This window comes from Nycticebus coucang, chromosome 6 (genome assembly GCF_027406575.1).
Source record: "Nycticebus coucang isolate mNycCou1 chromosome 6, mNycCou1.pri, whole genome shotgun sequence".
Classification (NCBI taxonomy): Eukaryota; Metazoa; Chordata; class Mammalia; order Primates; family Lorisidae; genus Nycticebus; species Nycticebus coucang.
This window is the reverse complement of record NC_069785.1, coordinates 119,883,145-119,899,774: the sequence shown is the minus strand read 5'-3', so window position 1 is coordinate 119,899,774 and position 16,630 is coordinate 119,883,145. Positions and strand designations below refer to the sequence as shown.

Below are 16,630 nucleotides of genomic sequence, written 5' to 3'. Positions count from 1 at the left end.
CAGCACTTGTACCCTCAATTCTCTTTGCTTCTACTCTATCTTTTTTAGAGACCCAGAGTGGATCCGCACCCCAAATTCTCGTGGTATATGTTTTTTAAAATGGCAAACAGTCTTTCACATGGTGAATTTCACATCCTTCTGACTTCTTTGCCTCCCTACGAGAGTGGCTGCGTTAAGTAGACGAAGAACTTTGTTTTATTTTCATGGTTAATTACAGAGACCACCTTTCTTGGGAAACCTGTAATTCAGTTGCCTAACTCACCAGCCTGTTCTTGTGCAAAGTCTGTGATTTTGTCAAGGCAGCTCCTTTATCCCTGCTCTGCTGGTCTTTCCCTCAGTTCTGCCCCAGCCCCTGTTTAATTCCTAGATCCTCAAGTATCTGCCACCTCAGCTGTTGCATTCGATAAACGATACAGCCTACACCCTATTTGACCATTTTTTATTGCTTCATTCATTCCCTTAGGTATATCAGCATTCAGATTCCTTTGCTTTTCAAGGTTGCCCTGCAATTAGTAACCTGTACAAAAAGGACTCAGGGGCTGAACTTCTCTAGCTATTTGACAGAAACGCTAGCCATGTGTCTCAGTTCCCTCTAAAATGGAGAGAATGGTATGACATACCATAGGGAGTTCTTCTGAAGGTGGAATGAGTAAAGCATTTAGCTAGTACCTGGGTGAATGTTGTATGTGCACTTGTTAAATAAAGAGTGTAAGGAAGAAAAGAATAAGCCCTTTTAGAAAGGATATAGAAATCTGTATCAGGAAACAGGTGAATCGATATGCAACAGCTTAAGTTTCAAAACCCTTGTTCTGTTTTAATCTCCTATTTCCTAGGTATGGTTTTGGAAGGAAGGAGTTTCTCATTTCCTGTCTGCTTTTCTGTCTAAGTGAATTGAGCCATTAAATGTGTACCCATAAGTACAAAACATTAAAAGAAAGTTAATGGTGTGCCGTGTTCCTGGGGGTGCTGAGTTCAGGAAGGGACTGGCTCAGCCTATTCATCCCATCCGGAAGCCTCCGCCCTCCCTTTCTGGGTGTTCTTGGACTTGGACGTGTCTCCCTCTGGCCCGAAGCCCATGTCTTAACTTTGTTCTCGCCCACTGCCACTACATTTTGTGATCTTCCTAAAGTCTCAGAGTTTAAACATTTCAATTACAATTTCAATTATGTAAATCCATTTAGTTACTTTCTCTCTTAATTGTTGATGATGGGGGTAGGCAAAGGGTGTTGTTTATATCTCTACTGCTGATTGAATTACTTAGGGGATTTGGATGACATCCTGGAATTGTTAAATGGCGTGACAGCCTAGTAGATACTTCAAGTTCAGATGGTTACAGGGATGAAAAGCACTTTCCTTTTTCTCCTCTTGAATACACTGAGCAGCCAGATGTCAAAATAGTTCGACTTTCAGCTGAGTTTTTGTAGGAGGGTTTAAGGTAGAAGAAACATACATGATGTATTTCAATAAACATAGTGTATATTATTTGGGGTTAGTATCTTAAATACTATTCCTCAAGGTTGAAAAGTAGGAAATTAAAGGAAAAAAAATTTTTCATTTGATCAGTTAACTATCTGCAGGTCACCCCGAATTTCAAGTGACTTCCATGGATGTAACGGGGTCAGGAGGGAAGGGGGAAGATGTATGACAGATTGGTGAAGATTTGCCCAACTCTGGCTTCTTGGTACACTCTCTGTCCCGCAGGCAAGTCCGAGGTGGAAGAGTGGTCAGACATGTACACTGTGACCAGCCAGCTGATGCTGAAGGTGCGCAAGGAGGACGACGGGGTCCCAGTGATCTGCCAGGTGGAGCACCCTGCAGTCACCGGGAACCTGCAGACCCAGCGGTATCTCGAAGTACAATGTAAGTACCGAGTATCTTACTCTGAGGGCCCAGAGGAGCAGTTTCATGAAAACATTTCAGAAACCATTTATTAGATGCCTTCATTTTACAAAATACGGATTGAATTTTTATCTTGTTGTCTTGATAGAAAAATTAGCAAAGGATTATCTTATTAAAGACTACACTGTCCTATTACAAAGTACTGATGACGATTTGAAAATACTACATCCAACGCAAATATAAAAGAGAAATAATTCCAATCTGTTCTGACATATGACTGAATTAATTAATTTCTTTGAATATAAACTGTTATCATTTCCAAGCTCAAAATCTAGGCTCATTTCCCCCACCTTTTTAATTCTATCATAAATATTGGATTTTTTTTAGAAGGGATTTAATTCCCATTCTACATAAGCATTTTGTTTTAAATTGCATTTTCCCTTCCATTTTACCTTAAATCATAGCCATCAGTTGAAAAGCCAGACTCTTTGGAATCATTGCCACAATCTTGATGGCTTCATCAATAAAGCTGGATCACAGTGAGTGAGATTGTCTTCTTACTGTGCCCTAAATACATACTGTGGAGTAAATACATTCTCCTCATCTCCTGTGGACCCTCCTGCTTACAAGGAAAAAATCTGTTTTCTGCACAACACTATCTTTGTGTGAATGTAATGGCAAAGCAGCCAGCTTCTCACCTTTTATCAAAAGGCTTCTGTGACTCGGCCTCTGAAAACCTCCAGGTGATGTTTGAGTAGCACAGTGAGGACTTTGGTTGGGGTGGCAGAGATTTGGTGTCCGACGAAGCGAAAGCATCACCTTCCGTGCACGAGTTTCCTAGAGCTTCCGCACACTGCTGGCTTCAAACAATGGGCATTCATTCTCTCGTAGCTCTGGAGGCCAGAAGCCTGAAATCCATGTGTTGGCAGGACCGCCCTCCCTTCAGAGACTCCACAAAAGGGTCTGTTCTCACCTCCTTCAAGTTTTGGGGGCTCCTGGGGTTCCCGGAGTTCCTCGGCTTGTGGTTCCATAACTCCATCCTCTGCCCTTGTCTTCACATAACTGCCTGCTCTTCTCTGTATCTGTGTGTGTTTCTTACGAGGACAGGGGCCATTGGATATTGGACCCACCCAGATACTCCAGAGTACTCACCTCGAGATCCTTAAGTTAATTAAAATACAACTGCAAAGACCCTTTTCCAAGTTAGGCACATTCACAGGTCCAGGAATTAGAATATGGGCATATCTTTGGGGGCTACTAGTCAACCCAATACACACCCCATCATGTTTTGAAATTGAGCAAAACAGGAAGCAGAATTATAAAAAGTTGCTTCTGGGAGACCGTCTCATCCCAGCCTTCCCTTACTCCGTGAGCTTGGCTCAATTTAACATTACATAATGCAGGTTTTTCTTGTTAATTCATTTCATCCACTTCATTATATAACTTCATTATGGGCATCATGCTTATAATTTTCATATCACTAAAACTATTGTGGTGTAATGTTCCTATAATGGGAAAACAGAAATGATCAGATATTATCTAAATTAGCAGATAGTAGATTTCTTGTGACTTGGTTAATATGTAATTCATTTAAGCAAACTTAATATCCATTAACTTTCCTTGTAGGGGCCCATTAGCTTTAATAATACATTAGGTCCTTTGTGAATCCTGAGAAGATACTCCCCTGGTTTCCACCCCTAAACTCTTTTAGTATTTTCCCAGAATATCTTTTAAATAGAGTATAGCCCCACCCACATACAAAATTACACTCTCTCCCAAAGACACCTCCTACCCGTTGGCAAACGTGATAAATGATGCGGATAAGCTCAAGTGAGATTTGGCCAAGAAAAGGAATGAGGCTCCAGGTCTGAATCCATTTGACTTCAAGCTAACAAAGTACTGCTGGCCCTTTCCTGCAGGAAGGTGACTCTGATGCCTTCCAGAAAGGAGGCTGCACCCATTGACCATTTTAGATTCTAACATAACTGTTTTGTGGGAGACTCTCTGTTCTTTTATTCAATATAAGTCATACAGTATTTTATCCTTGTAGTCCTTCTTTTGGAATAAAATTAAGAATTGCAAGCACTATATTAATCTGAATGAGAATTCAGGGTCTGGTTTGCAATCTTAAGTAAGGCTCTCTATGCTCAAGAAAGTCACCTGACAGTTCACTGCCCTCCATTCCTAGAGTATTACTGGGGTCTCTGCAGAGTCAGCCAGGAGTTCCTGATGTAGCTTCTTCAAACATCACTGCGATTCTCTGCCTCCTTCTCAGCTTTACGCTTCTCAAACACCGGCAGCTCTGCTCACGTCCCCGATGCCTGAAGCTCTTAGTCACTGAGCCCTAAATTCTGATCCACCATTGGCCAGTACTGTTGGTGGCTCATCTCCAGCCCCCCATAGCCCACAGCTGTCCTTGCATTGCAGACAAACATCACCATAACCTAGATGGCCACAAGGAAAGGAGATGCCTGAATACACAACATTCTTAGAATAATTTTTTCAGTAGGCAATGGAGGTTGAATCTTTTTGGATACCCTTGAGGAGTAACATTACACCTGTATTCTTAAATTGGCCCAAACCCTTCAAGTCAGCAATTTTTAACCCTTTTGGGATCATTAATCCTTTTAATAAAAATCATTAGATAGCTATAGACCTAGAAAAGTTGAATTAAATTACATAGCCGCCATATTTTTCTTATAATCTAACAGGTTTCTTTAGAGTTTTCAGAGTTTTCCAAACTTCCATTTATTCAAGTGCCATAGTCACAAGTTTTACCATATTTAGGGGTCATCTATATTTTACCTTTTTTATAATTTCTCTGTAACTCCCTTTATTGCTTTAACCTAGCCAGGACCAATGTAAAAATGTCTATTAAATTATTAATGTTATTGGTTATATACATTATGTCTAATAAGCCTTAAAATAAATGTACAATTATTTTTTTAATATCCTGTCCTTCGCCACCTAAAACCATTCCCTATGCTATCAGTGATAAACCATAGCTTATCACCTGCAAATACTGAGCCCATCCGTGGACCTCAGATTCTACTCTGTGTAAATCAGAGTAGAATTCTCCCCTCCTACTTGGGGTGGGGAAATCTACTTTTAATGATTGGTAATAAGTGTGCTCACTTGGTTTAACCCTGGCCCATTTTGCTCTGTAAAGGTTTATGGAAACGTCTCTCTACTCTATCTTAGATAATAGATATTAACCAGGGTTAAATGACAGAGAGTGGATTTGAATTCCATATAAATTACATCTTTTAAAAAGAATAATGTTAAAAAAGAAATGGAAACCAGCATCGTATGCCATTAAATACCTTACTTTAAGTAAGACAGGGAAAAGGGGGAGGAGGGATTAAAAAGGAGGGAAAGGTGACACTTCTCCCCTTACCAGGGAGGGCTACCATATTGCATGGAAGATAAGGCTCCGGCCACAGTCTGGAATTGCTTTTGTCTTGTGGATTTAAGTCCTAATTAACTGAACCAAAATTTTGCAGTGTTAGTTTGTTAGGCCCCTTATTTGTGACACCAGGAGAAATCGTTGTGTCCAATTATGTGAAAAATCACCCAGATGTGTATGCTGTCATACTTTTAATAATCCTTAAGTTTTCAGTGAGTACAGATATTAATTGTGCAGTATGCATTGAAGTGATTAACATCAATGTAATTTATCATCTGGAGATTTCTGAACATAAATAAATGAGTTGTTTTGTTCAGCAAGGTGTTGACCCCTTCAGAATCAGTGCATTAAAGCCCCCCCACCTTTTTTTATTATAAATATGAAAGGCGCCACAATCAGCCAAGTGTTCAGTTATTTGATTTTCTGGGGCATTAGCTGCTCTTGTTTGTGACATTTCCCTGTTGGGTGCTCGTTTGCAAGCTCATTAATAAGGTTTTCTCATAGGAACGTTGCTGGGAATGAAGACCATACAGTGGGGCCCTTAGTTTTCTAGCTTTCATTCGGAGACTCAGCAAGGGTACAGCGGCAGCGTGCAGTTAAATGTTTAAAACAGAAAATAATTATGCTTGCAAGCTGGAAGAGCTCAAAGCTCTAAGGATGTTATGCTGAGAACAGTTTTGCTTTTTAATGTTCTGAGCTATACGACCCTAAAATCTTCCTATGCGTCTTTTTTCTTGTAAATGTCTATACAGGTGGCATTGCCCAAATTTACAACACGGTTGATTATAGCAGAGCATGGTACAATGGTAGATAGCGCGGTTAGTGTAGCTTCAGATCCGAGGCAGTGTACCCTTGTCAAATAAAAGCCCGTTTAAACGAGAACAGTTCACTGCCTGAGCGTTAAAAAAGAAGCTGTCTAAATAACATCAAGGAGGCAACACGTAGCGACATGAGCTGGGAATTCAAAGAAAAGCTGTGACCCTCAGTGTGGAATTCAGATCGCTGGGCACCGGCGAGGAAAGCCTTCCTCTGGACCGAGGCAAACACGGCGCTCTTGAATTACTGCTGCGCCACTTTCGCTTTGGCCCATCGTAGCCTTGTTCTCTCAAATGTTTTGCAAAAAATCCTCATTTTGTGAGGGTTTTGTGTGTGTGCATATTTGAAAAAAAGAAAAAGAGATCAGAGATGAGTTTTGGAAGGGAGAGTGAAAACAAAAGACTCTAGAAATGGGTGTTGGAATGCCTTCCCTGTCCTGATTATCATCTGACAGCTAATCACGTTCGTGGGCATCATTTTCAAAATGAGTTTTATTGACTCCATGTAGCCAGGCATTTTATAAATCCATAGTTCTGTTCATCCAAGGTCCAGAGAAGGGTAGATTCTTTTTTTTTTTTTTTTCTTTTATTCCCTCAACTGCAGGAAAATTGGGCATTGAGTAGATGATCAAAACCTGTTCTTTATCCGTGCCAAAATAAACGTTTCTCTGGTATCGATAGTGCCCTGCAGTGCAGAGGAGAAGAAAACCTGGGGATCGGAAGATCTTTCCTATTCGGAGTGGAGGATAACATGTAGTTTCCAAGAGCAGGTCCTATCTCGAATTCTCCCCCATCAGTTCTGTTCCCAGGTTGTGTTCTTCAAAGCATAATAGCTAGCGTTTTCAGATTTGGTCTGTTTCCCTCTGATCTCCAGTCCCTTTTTCAACAAAATATGCTCTTCCTCCCACTCTCCCTTTTATTTTTCTTAAAGCAATGAATTGAGTTTCAGGGAGGTTATTTCGGTATTTATTATGCCTTGTGAGAAATAATCAAGGCACGGAGAACCCCTGATTGAAACTAATTTTTTAACCTATGATTTGTTGTGTTAACACAGAAGAGTGTTGCTTCTAAGTGCCTGATGGTATAAGCACCGTCGATGGTTAATGATACAATCGTCAGTACCAAAGAGGGCAGGAGGCCAAGTAGCCAATACTCAAAATACAAAGGGCCAAGGTTGGACGCAAACATGGTGAGCTAGACTTGAATGACCCTGAAGGGGCAAAGCTTTTGCCTTCATACCTGCCTTCCAGAGGCACACCCTGCAGAAAGAGGTCTGTTGGGCTAAGGACGGGCTTTCCACATCTCCCTGACCTTAATGTATTTATAAAAGGTGTGTCTGTGGACATCAAATACTTACAAAGTGAAACTAGTCTTCTGATGTACATGCTTCACTTAATGGTTTTTTAACTCAAGGTCAGATTTTGATTCTGTGCAAGGTTAAGTGGTCGTGAAGCTGGCCTCTAAAAATCTAAAAAGAATGGTCAAACGACATCCTTTATGATTTCCCTTAAGATACCACTTGGAGATACACAAAAGGTATTAAATAAATGTGTAGTGAAATAGAAGTCTATAAATCAGAACAGCTGGACGGAACCTCAGATTTGGGGAGCTTCCAAAAGAAAAGCAGTTATATTTTGTGATGAAGGCTAAGATGGATTCATGGTCTGATTTTTTATTTATTTATTTTTTAACTAGTAGTACAGCTAGGAATAGAAGTTCGTGCCCCAATATTTCTCCCCCTTCTCATTCACTGACTCCATTCATTCATTCATTCAGCAAGTGTGTGTTGTGAGTCTATTCTGCATCAAGGTCTGGTACTGTTCTAGTTACTAGCAGTTCAAAAAACAGAACCAAAAAAAAAAAAACCTTTTCTTACAGAGTTCTTGCACAGGAAATCTTGTTATAAGGATTTCCCGATTCCCTCCCTCCCTGTACCCTTTGTTTAACTGATAACCAGGGAGACACTTTAAGGATTTCCTTCCCCGGTTTCTGCTTTCCCATTTTGAAGATTTTCTTCCAAGATAAGGAAGGGTACTGAGCATGTGCCCCATTGAAAAGCACTGGGAACATAACTTCTGGCCACAACATTGCAGAATAAAATTGGATCCTGTTGGGTAAACTGTAATTGCAATATCCACAAAACTACTTGCGAGTGGCAGTAGCAGGAGATGGTATTGTTCCATGGTGAGGTGGCACATGCTCTCTGGTCCCACGTGAGTCCCTCCAGATTTAACTCATCCCACTCACAATAGTTCAGCCCTCCTCAAGAAGTACAGTTTAAGTGCCCAGATTTCTACAACAGATGTGACAGCAGGAGGCCCTTCACCTTGCAAACAAACAAAATGAACACCAGTGAAAATTATTTTATGACAATAGGAAGCACACCTTTTGCAAGATGTTCTCTTTAACTCCTCTGAGAGCTCTGTGGGACTCTGTTCTCTCACCAACCCCAGTCACTTTGTATCTCTAGACATTGCCCTCCATTAGTTTCACAGCTGTCTTCTCCCAACAATTTGGACAGCCATATTGTAGGGGTTGATTCTTGCTCTCAGCCAAATCTAAGGTTAATGTTGGCATGGTCGTTCCATTCCAAACTGCAGTAATCTTCCGTGGTTGACAAAGCCTCTTCCGTGAATGCTTCCCCATTGATGCCTACAGGCAGACCCAAACCCTCAACCCAGCTGTTCCGAGATCCCCTGTGCCTACTCTGCCCTCGAGTTCTGTCTGGTAGAATTCAAAACTATTAGCACCTGACCCACAGGCATCCAATCCCACAGTCACTGGCGTTTCAGATATTGGGTGCTATCTCAGTAAGAAACATGAAGAGCCCATGTACCAAATGCAGTCGCAGGAACTGATTTGCCCTGAAGTCCTTGGGCCTGGGTGCAGTGAGCATGTCAAAGACCTTTGATGCCTCCATTCCCCGATTTAGAAATTCTCAGGAAGAGAGGAAAGGTGGTAGGAGCCTCTAGGATAATCGGACTCCTGCAAAGACACCCCCTGCCTGCCGGGGTAGCAGGATGCCTTCCCTTCTTGCCCCAGCCCTCCTCCTCTCTGCTACCTGGGCAGGGTGAAATCCCAATCAAAAGGAAAATGCACAGTGCTTTTTTAAGAATTAAAAAAAAAAAAAAAAAGCAGAAACCTGATATGTTGGTATTTGGATCTAGAGAAGAGACTATGCCTTTTCATTTACATAGAAAATTAAAATACAGATTACAGAATCGTGAGTTTCATCTTCTGAAAAGATCACAGAATGTGGTGCGAGGTCAGACTGGCATGAAATCAATTGTAATCTGCCAGCAAGCCATTCTAACCTCTTTAAGAGTTTCCTTTTATGCATTTTTCCCCCTTTATAGAGAGAGCAAAGTACATTTAAAGAAATTCTCATCAAATCAGAATGTCTTTCTAATATTATTTTTTTAATTGGTTGCTGCTGTAGTGTGACCTAAAGCCCCCTGGTACTTAACCCTCTGTGCAACTTTGACTAATGAACAAATTTTGTCTGCTATGGCAGCCTTGCTAAATGTCTTTTATGAGGTTTTAAAAAAAATTACAATGTATTATAGAAACCTAACATCCCTCGACCTAACTGATTGGCTGTTGGTGATGCCATCTCTATCACTGTAATGTTCCTTAAGTGCACAGACCTGACTATTTTTCTTGCTTTTATACAGCAGTTCCATTTTATAATGACATTAAGCCATTCCGTGCAATACAGTTCTGGACAGTTACTGCACTAGGGTAGAAAGTGTCATCTGGCTTTTAGCCTCGTGCCTTACAACACCAACTGAGGCGTAAAATGATCCCCCAAAAAATGGACTAGGCTTCACCTTATTATTTAAAAATAAATCTTGGTTCTGTTTCAGAAAAGATTTGGTGGGTTATAACATTTGATTTATGAATATAATTAAAATAAAAATGATGAGCTTTGGGCTATTCAATCAGCCATCTGGATTGTTCGGTATTTTGACATATTCATATTGTAGTCGGGATCTTACTGGGAAAATTTAATGTCCCAGAGTTCTAGAGGTGCCAGTGGAATCCCAGGTTTCTCTTCCACCTGTTGAGGATACTTAAGTCCCTTTGTCAAGACAAAAGAAAAGGAACAGAATTTGTTTTTAGGTTTCCGTCACCTGGGGATGAATCTTGGCACGCAGACTTTGGTTCCTCAGCGAGGCATGAAGATAGCTCAGCTTTGGTCAGAAAACATGCCTGTACATACGGCGAGTGTCAACAGAGGGGGACGGCGCTTTTCTGTATAATACAAATAAGACTAATGTGCACCTTTTCAGCCAGCTATCAAGGTAACTGTGGCAGCTGTGCCCATGAGTAGATGGTAGATGTTTCTCCAGAAATCTAAAGAGTAAGTTGGGAAAGCCAGCTGTCAAAACTAAAGGTGTATTTTCTGTGGGTTAGTATGTGATTCTTAAAATAAATTCCAAGTACTACAGCAGGTCCTCAGCTTGTTCTTCCTAATATATATGAGTAATTGACAACTGGTAAACAGCTCATTAGGGACATTAAATTTAAAAAAAAAAAAAGAACATTTAACTGGAACAAACTTAGCTGTACTGAAGAGGCAGCGCAGAGTAGGGTTTTCAACACTCTCTTTATTATTAATGGAAGTTGAGCTTGTGAAACCCTTAGTGTATCATGCTGAAAAATAGGCCCTCTCTGTTTGCTTATAAATGACATGAAAGAAAAAGAACAACAACAACAAAGAACTTCCACATAGGCCAGCAAGCATTCTGCTTCTCTTTAATTAATGGGCTAAAGTCAGCAGTGCATGGAAAAGGCAGCCCTTCCCTGGATCAGAGATTAACCTATAAGCAGATGTTACATTTCAGTGCAAATTCGGGGCTTTAAATTTTGCCTCACCCAGAATGGTTCATGGGTTAGAATGGCAGAGGCTCCCCTCGGCAGGAACTCCATAAGCGTTGCTATGAACTATTGGGCTGCAGGTCTTATTATCCAGGTGTCCGGTGCCATAACCTTCTCCCAGTATTCTTTTTTCCATCTTTTTAAAAATAAATCTAACTGTCTATGTGTTACTTTGCCAAAAATGTTGGACCCGTGTCTGTTGCCAGTGGTTGTAGCCTAAGATATAGTCACTCTCTATGAAAGGGGATGCCTGAGAGCCCTGCGTTAGCCCATCAGCCAGTGCCAGTTCAAGGCCTGGGAGCCTTGGTTAGCCTGTCAGCCAGTGCCAGTTCAAGGCCTGGGAGCCCTGCGTTAGCCCGTCAGCCAGTGCCAGTTCAAGGTCATCCTGTTTATCCATATTTCCTGCCTTCTCTTAATGCCTACCTTCCTGACCCTGTTACCCGCATCTGGAAACCTCTGCACCATTTTTTTTTCTTTTTTTGTAGAGACAGAGTTTCACTTTATCACCCTCCATAGAGTGCTATGGCATCACAGCTCACAGCAACCTCCAACTCCTGGGTTTAGGCGATTCTCTTGCCTCAGCCTCCCAAGTAGCTGGGACTACAGGCGCCTGCCACAACGCCCGGCTATTTTTTTGTTGCAATTTGGCCAGGGCTGGGTTTGAACCCACCACCCTCAGTATATGGGGCCGGCACCCTACTCACTGAGCCACAGGCGCCGGCCCCTCTGCACCATTTTGCTGTACACATTGTCTTTGCTAACACATCTAAGAATGGAAGCATATCACTTGCCAGGGTCCGCTGGAGCGTCTGGGCTTGTCAATATTGTGTTTCTGGCCAAGTGACTTAGCTTCTTAGAAAGTGCTACCAATTCACAGTGTGCAGGACACTCTGAGTGTAACAAGGGGGCTCTCTTAAAAGGTTTTGAATGCCACACAGTTTTCAGAACATAAGGGAAAGATCTTAGGAAAGAGATGATAAAAATGCGTTTGGAAAGCAGCCGTCTCTCGAGAGGACTTCCTGGGGCAGCACGCGCAGCTGTGTGCAGGGGGGATTGGCTGAGCCCTGCCGTATGAGGTCTGCCTCATTCCATAGGATGAATGTTAATGAGCTCGCTGCTGCCTGTCAGAGGCCAAGAGGCTATTGTTTAGGTGGTATGATTGTCTCAGAAAGTAAAACTATGGTAATTGTTTTGACCTTTTAGCCAACTGATGTCTTCCCCTCTCACATTTATTACTCTTGGGTACATTTCCAAAAATATGCATTTACAGAGCCACAGAATTAAATGAGAAAAACTGATTTAGGGATTAATAGCTTGTTAGTTCAACATAGAAAAGATAAAGTCTTCTAATTCCATTCAGGTTTTATTTGTAAATGTATTTGTCCGTGTATCTACGTGAATTCTAACTTCTTCAACTTCTCTGCCTCCTCCCTTTCTCTCCTATCACCCCTCTCTCATGCAGGTGCCTCTACACACTCGCACAGTTTTAAGTAGCTAGTCAAAAATAAGAGTACTTAACATTCCTTACCAAAGTAGATAACTGCATTAGGAAGCTATACTTGGCTTTAATTATGAATTGTTATTGGGAAATTTGGTTTCGAATCAGAAATCCACCCCAACGTACATTCCCTAGGTGAGCTCTGTGACTCAGATGAGCTTCATTGCGTGTGTGCGAGTTCTCATCCCTAAAAGTCGGCTCACTCTCCCACCAGTGATGGTCCCTATGATAAAAGGCTCTGAGTAAATGGCAGTGTCCTCTCTACTTAAATGTTTATGCTAAGATATTAAAGGGTTTCATTGGAGGCCACCCAAAATGCCCCAGTACTTTTTTCTTAAAACTATTGGAATAGAATTCAGGATTTCTGCCTTCCCTATTTGAAAACAAGAGCACAGAGGAGGCAAACTTATTAATATGCAGTGTCACAACTTATTGTCACATAGTAATATAAGATATATGATAAAATGTATCAATTCTGAGCACCACAAATATCTGTGGCTTCACCTCAGCATGAAGGCAAATGAGTTTCCTTTAGCTTGAGTGAGTTTGGAGATAAACTTCAATGTAACAAAATGTATTTCACAGGAAATGTTTGATGTGGCACAGTTGGCTTATGCGTCTCTTATCTATTCGCAGTTCACTCCTTAGAGTTATTAGTCGATTTAATTTAAGCAAATGCCAGGATTACTAACTAATTAAAAGGGTGTTACTGAAGGCTTGCGGATGGGAGAGAGTAGACACTGGTGCTGTGGGTTTCAAGGCAGCGTGCAAGTCTGATTTTGCCTGATGATACCATTTGCTAAACATCATACTTTGTGTTGTTGTCATACAGATAAGCCTCAAGTGCATATTCAGATGACTTATCCTCTACAAGGCCTAACCCGGGAAGGGGACGCGCTTGAGTTAACATGTGAAGCCATCGGGAAGCCCCAGTAAGTTCTGAAGGCCGAGGTTGGCAGAGGGTCATGAGCAGTAAATGTCACAACATAGCGATGTGCATTCACAACTCACTGGCCTGTCACCTGTCTCCTGCTGCAAAGGATGGAAGGTTTTCAGGAAATAAAGAATATTCAGTGAGAGAAGGAATAAATACCTACAGTTCTTAATGGTCAGGATTGGGAGAAAAGTAAAAGGCCAGCTGAGATTGAAATCTCCACTAATTCTATTTTATTATCATCAACATGATTGTCAGGACTATTTTCTCTCTCTCACACACAAAAATAATCCTAATAAATTTTTAGTGTGCTCACAATCTAATGATATATCTGCCACCTTCTGTGTTAATGTCTACGCTGCTGGAAAGATAATTTTCAGACTCATAGTTAAGCTGCTCTGTTTAGGGCCATCTGTAGGAAAATGGATTTGCCCTACCTTTAGTTTTATATCTTTTCCTCTCAAAGAAAAGTGTCATACTTAATGCCTAGAAATGTTTGTGTTAGTAAGGAAATGTTCAGGAACTTTTCTCAAGCGGGATATATGCACCATTGCATAAGAGGAAAAGGACGAGCTATAAGACTCTTACTTTGTGGACAGCATGAAGAAGCTCTTTTACTTCCTGCTAAATCACCTGAAGTGAAGTCACCTTTATAGTCAACGAGGCAGTGCCACGTGAAATACTGTTTACTTTGGTGGAGGAAGGTCTTTCGTCTTTCCAGTAAAGATTGTTTTTCAGTGTTTTTTAGGGGAAAAACAACCAGGGAAATAGAAAATGGAAGAACGTGTCAATGTCAGGGTTAAGGGCACTCAAACTTTAGTGGTACCCAGCAAAAAACAGCACTCAGCTCCCTCTGCTGTCCCTGTGGTATGATTTTTTTTTTCCCTCGTAGAGTTTTGCTAACCAGCATCATCACAGTTTTTCATGTAAAGAACTCTGACCATCGAAACAAAGTTTTCCCCAAAATCTTTGGAAGGAAGTCTCCCCATGCCAGCTAACAGATGACCCATGATAACAGAGCAGAGAGCCAAAGAGGGGCCTGGCTGCTGGCCGTTCTCTGCCGATTTCAGCCCTTCCTGCCTCTGTGTTTGTGTCTCCATGGGCTGGAGTTTTCCTTCTCTCTGTACTAACCACGTGGAGTTTTAAAGATGACCTCGGAGGAGGGGGGAGGGCCTCTTGGTTCTGTTCTGCTTTCCCTCTGGTGTTCCCAAGCTATTTGGTTTTGAATGCTTCTAGCAGGCTTTTCCTCTTTTGAGCACTGCCAGCGATTCAGACCTTGCTTTTTGTAAACTATTTGAATTATGCCCTAATTAGCAGCTTACCTTTTTTCCAAATGTAGAAAAAAATAAATAAAATTCTCAGAGGCCTCTTGCCACTTGCAATACCTCCATTCACCCACATTAACCACATTTACAGCATATAGCTTGCTAACCTTCATTTTGTTCTTGTATTTTTCCCCTGAAGAAGGCACTGTGTTCAACTGAATGCGCTGGGAGGACAGTAAATTACATGTTTCCTCCAGGACATTCATGCCAGAGAGGGTATTTGTTTGTTCCTCTCAAATAGGACCGGGTACACGGTTGTGCGGGCGCAAGCTCACATTACTCCACTGCTATCCCTTCCAGCATATTACCTATTTATTTTCTCAAGAAATTGCATACAATAAAAATGGTAATTTAACTTGCCATTAAATGTTGTGACTATTCTCAGCACTTACCCCCACTGATTGTTTCAGCTGTCAAGCAGCAGGACATCCGGTCTGATTGCCAGGCAGACACATTTGGCGTCGCCTAGGAGGAGGGCATATGCAGCACTAATTTTTAAATAATTTACTGGGTTGTGATGACAAACCCATGTGTAATTAAAGAAAAACCGTAACTTCACACATCCTATTTGAAAATTGGAGTGCTACTCGGCAGGGCTGAGTTGAGTGTCCGCTCACACGGAGCGCAGGTCTCCTGTCACATCTCTGCTCCTAGAGGTGGCGTAAGGAACTGGGAGGACGTCACCCCTGAGCTGGCCTCCTTCCTCCTTCCTTAACACAAGAGTTTTCAGACACACTCCTACAGGTAGGCTCAATTTCAAAGGAGATTGAGAGAGACAGCTTGGAGGACCGAAGCTTTAAACTCTGTGAGTTTGAAAGGTGCTTGCTGTATGCACAGTTTTGGCTCCGGTGAATCGTGTGAAATTTGCTTTTCACTGATGGATACAAATGCGATACTTTAACTCCCTAAAACAAACTTGGCTCTGGTGAGACGAGGGACAGATAAATAAGGTTAGAACAGGGCATCGGAGAGAGCAGTGACTTCCTGGAGAGGAGAGGCAGGTTACGGTGGAGAGGTTAAGGGGAGAAGAAATGATTGCATCTTTCCAGAATCAGAAGTGAATTTTCAAACAGCAGAGGCCAGAAGAAAGTGCTATTCAGATGCAATAGTCCATTCCTTTTGGTGAAACCCAAACTCCATTTAAATGTCACAAGTGACTTCTAAGTAATTCTTAGGGTGTTAATAGTAACCATCAGATGAATGTGTGTATCACTAGCCAAGAACTTGAGTTCTTTTTCCTAATTAGCGAGATGATTAACAATGGGTGAAGGCTATCCTGTGGAATGAGTGTGAAACCACACAGCAGGGCCTAAAATTAGGGCACAGGGGTTTATTTGCTGATTTGTTGAAGATGAATTGAAAACTATTAAGACTCCTGCTTGTGGTCTGTTGAGAATTTTTCAACACCTGATGATACTTTATTAAAACAACATTTATATTCTAAACAGATTTTTGGAGACTTCACGGTTGTAATTCCGTGAACTTAAAATATCTCCAGTAGGTCCTCTTTAATTGTGTCACTCTGCATGTGATTCATTGAATGTGTGGGTGAGAATGTGATGCGGACGTCGTGGGGGGAGGTAATAACGCGGCCTGTCTTTCTCCCCTTTTCACGGCAGGCCTGTGATGGTAACCTGGGTGAGAGTCGATGATGAAATGCCTCAACACGCCGTACTGTCTGGGCCCAACTTGTTCATCAATAACCTAAACAAAACAGATAATGGTACATACCGCTGTGAAGCTTCCAACGTAGTGGGGAAAGCCCACTCGGATTATATGCTGTATGTATACGGTACGTAAGAAGGATAAAAGATCCGCTCCTAGCATCACTCACACGTAGCTGCCACGGGTGATTCACTCCCAAAGCTTTTGGTCAAGGTGGAAACCAAAAACCAGTTGGTTTCCTTCAAGAAGTTAAAGAAGCCTGGCCTG

At 41.7% G+C, this 16,630-nt stretch overlaps 1 protein-coding gene across 9 annotated transcripts in view; it reads left to right on the top strand.

Annotated features, from left to right (window-relative positions):
• CADM1 (cell adhesion molecule 1) overlaps window positions 1-16,630 on the top strand; it is a 336,966-nt gene that overhangs the window by 274,945 nt on the left and 45,391 nt on the right. For all 9 annotated transcript variants that reach the window (XM_053593671.1, XM_053593668.1, XM_053593665.1 and 6 more), the window contains exons 5-7: window positions 1,702-1,860; window positions 13,272-13,371; window positions 16,318-16,490. In XM_053593671.1, coding sequence (XP_053449646.1) covers window positions 1,702-1,860; window positions 13,272-13,371; window positions 16,318-16,490 — 432 coding nt within the window. The remainder of the gene's footprint in view (window positions 1-1,701; window positions 1,861-13,271; window positions 13,372-16,317; window positions 16,491-16,630) is intronic.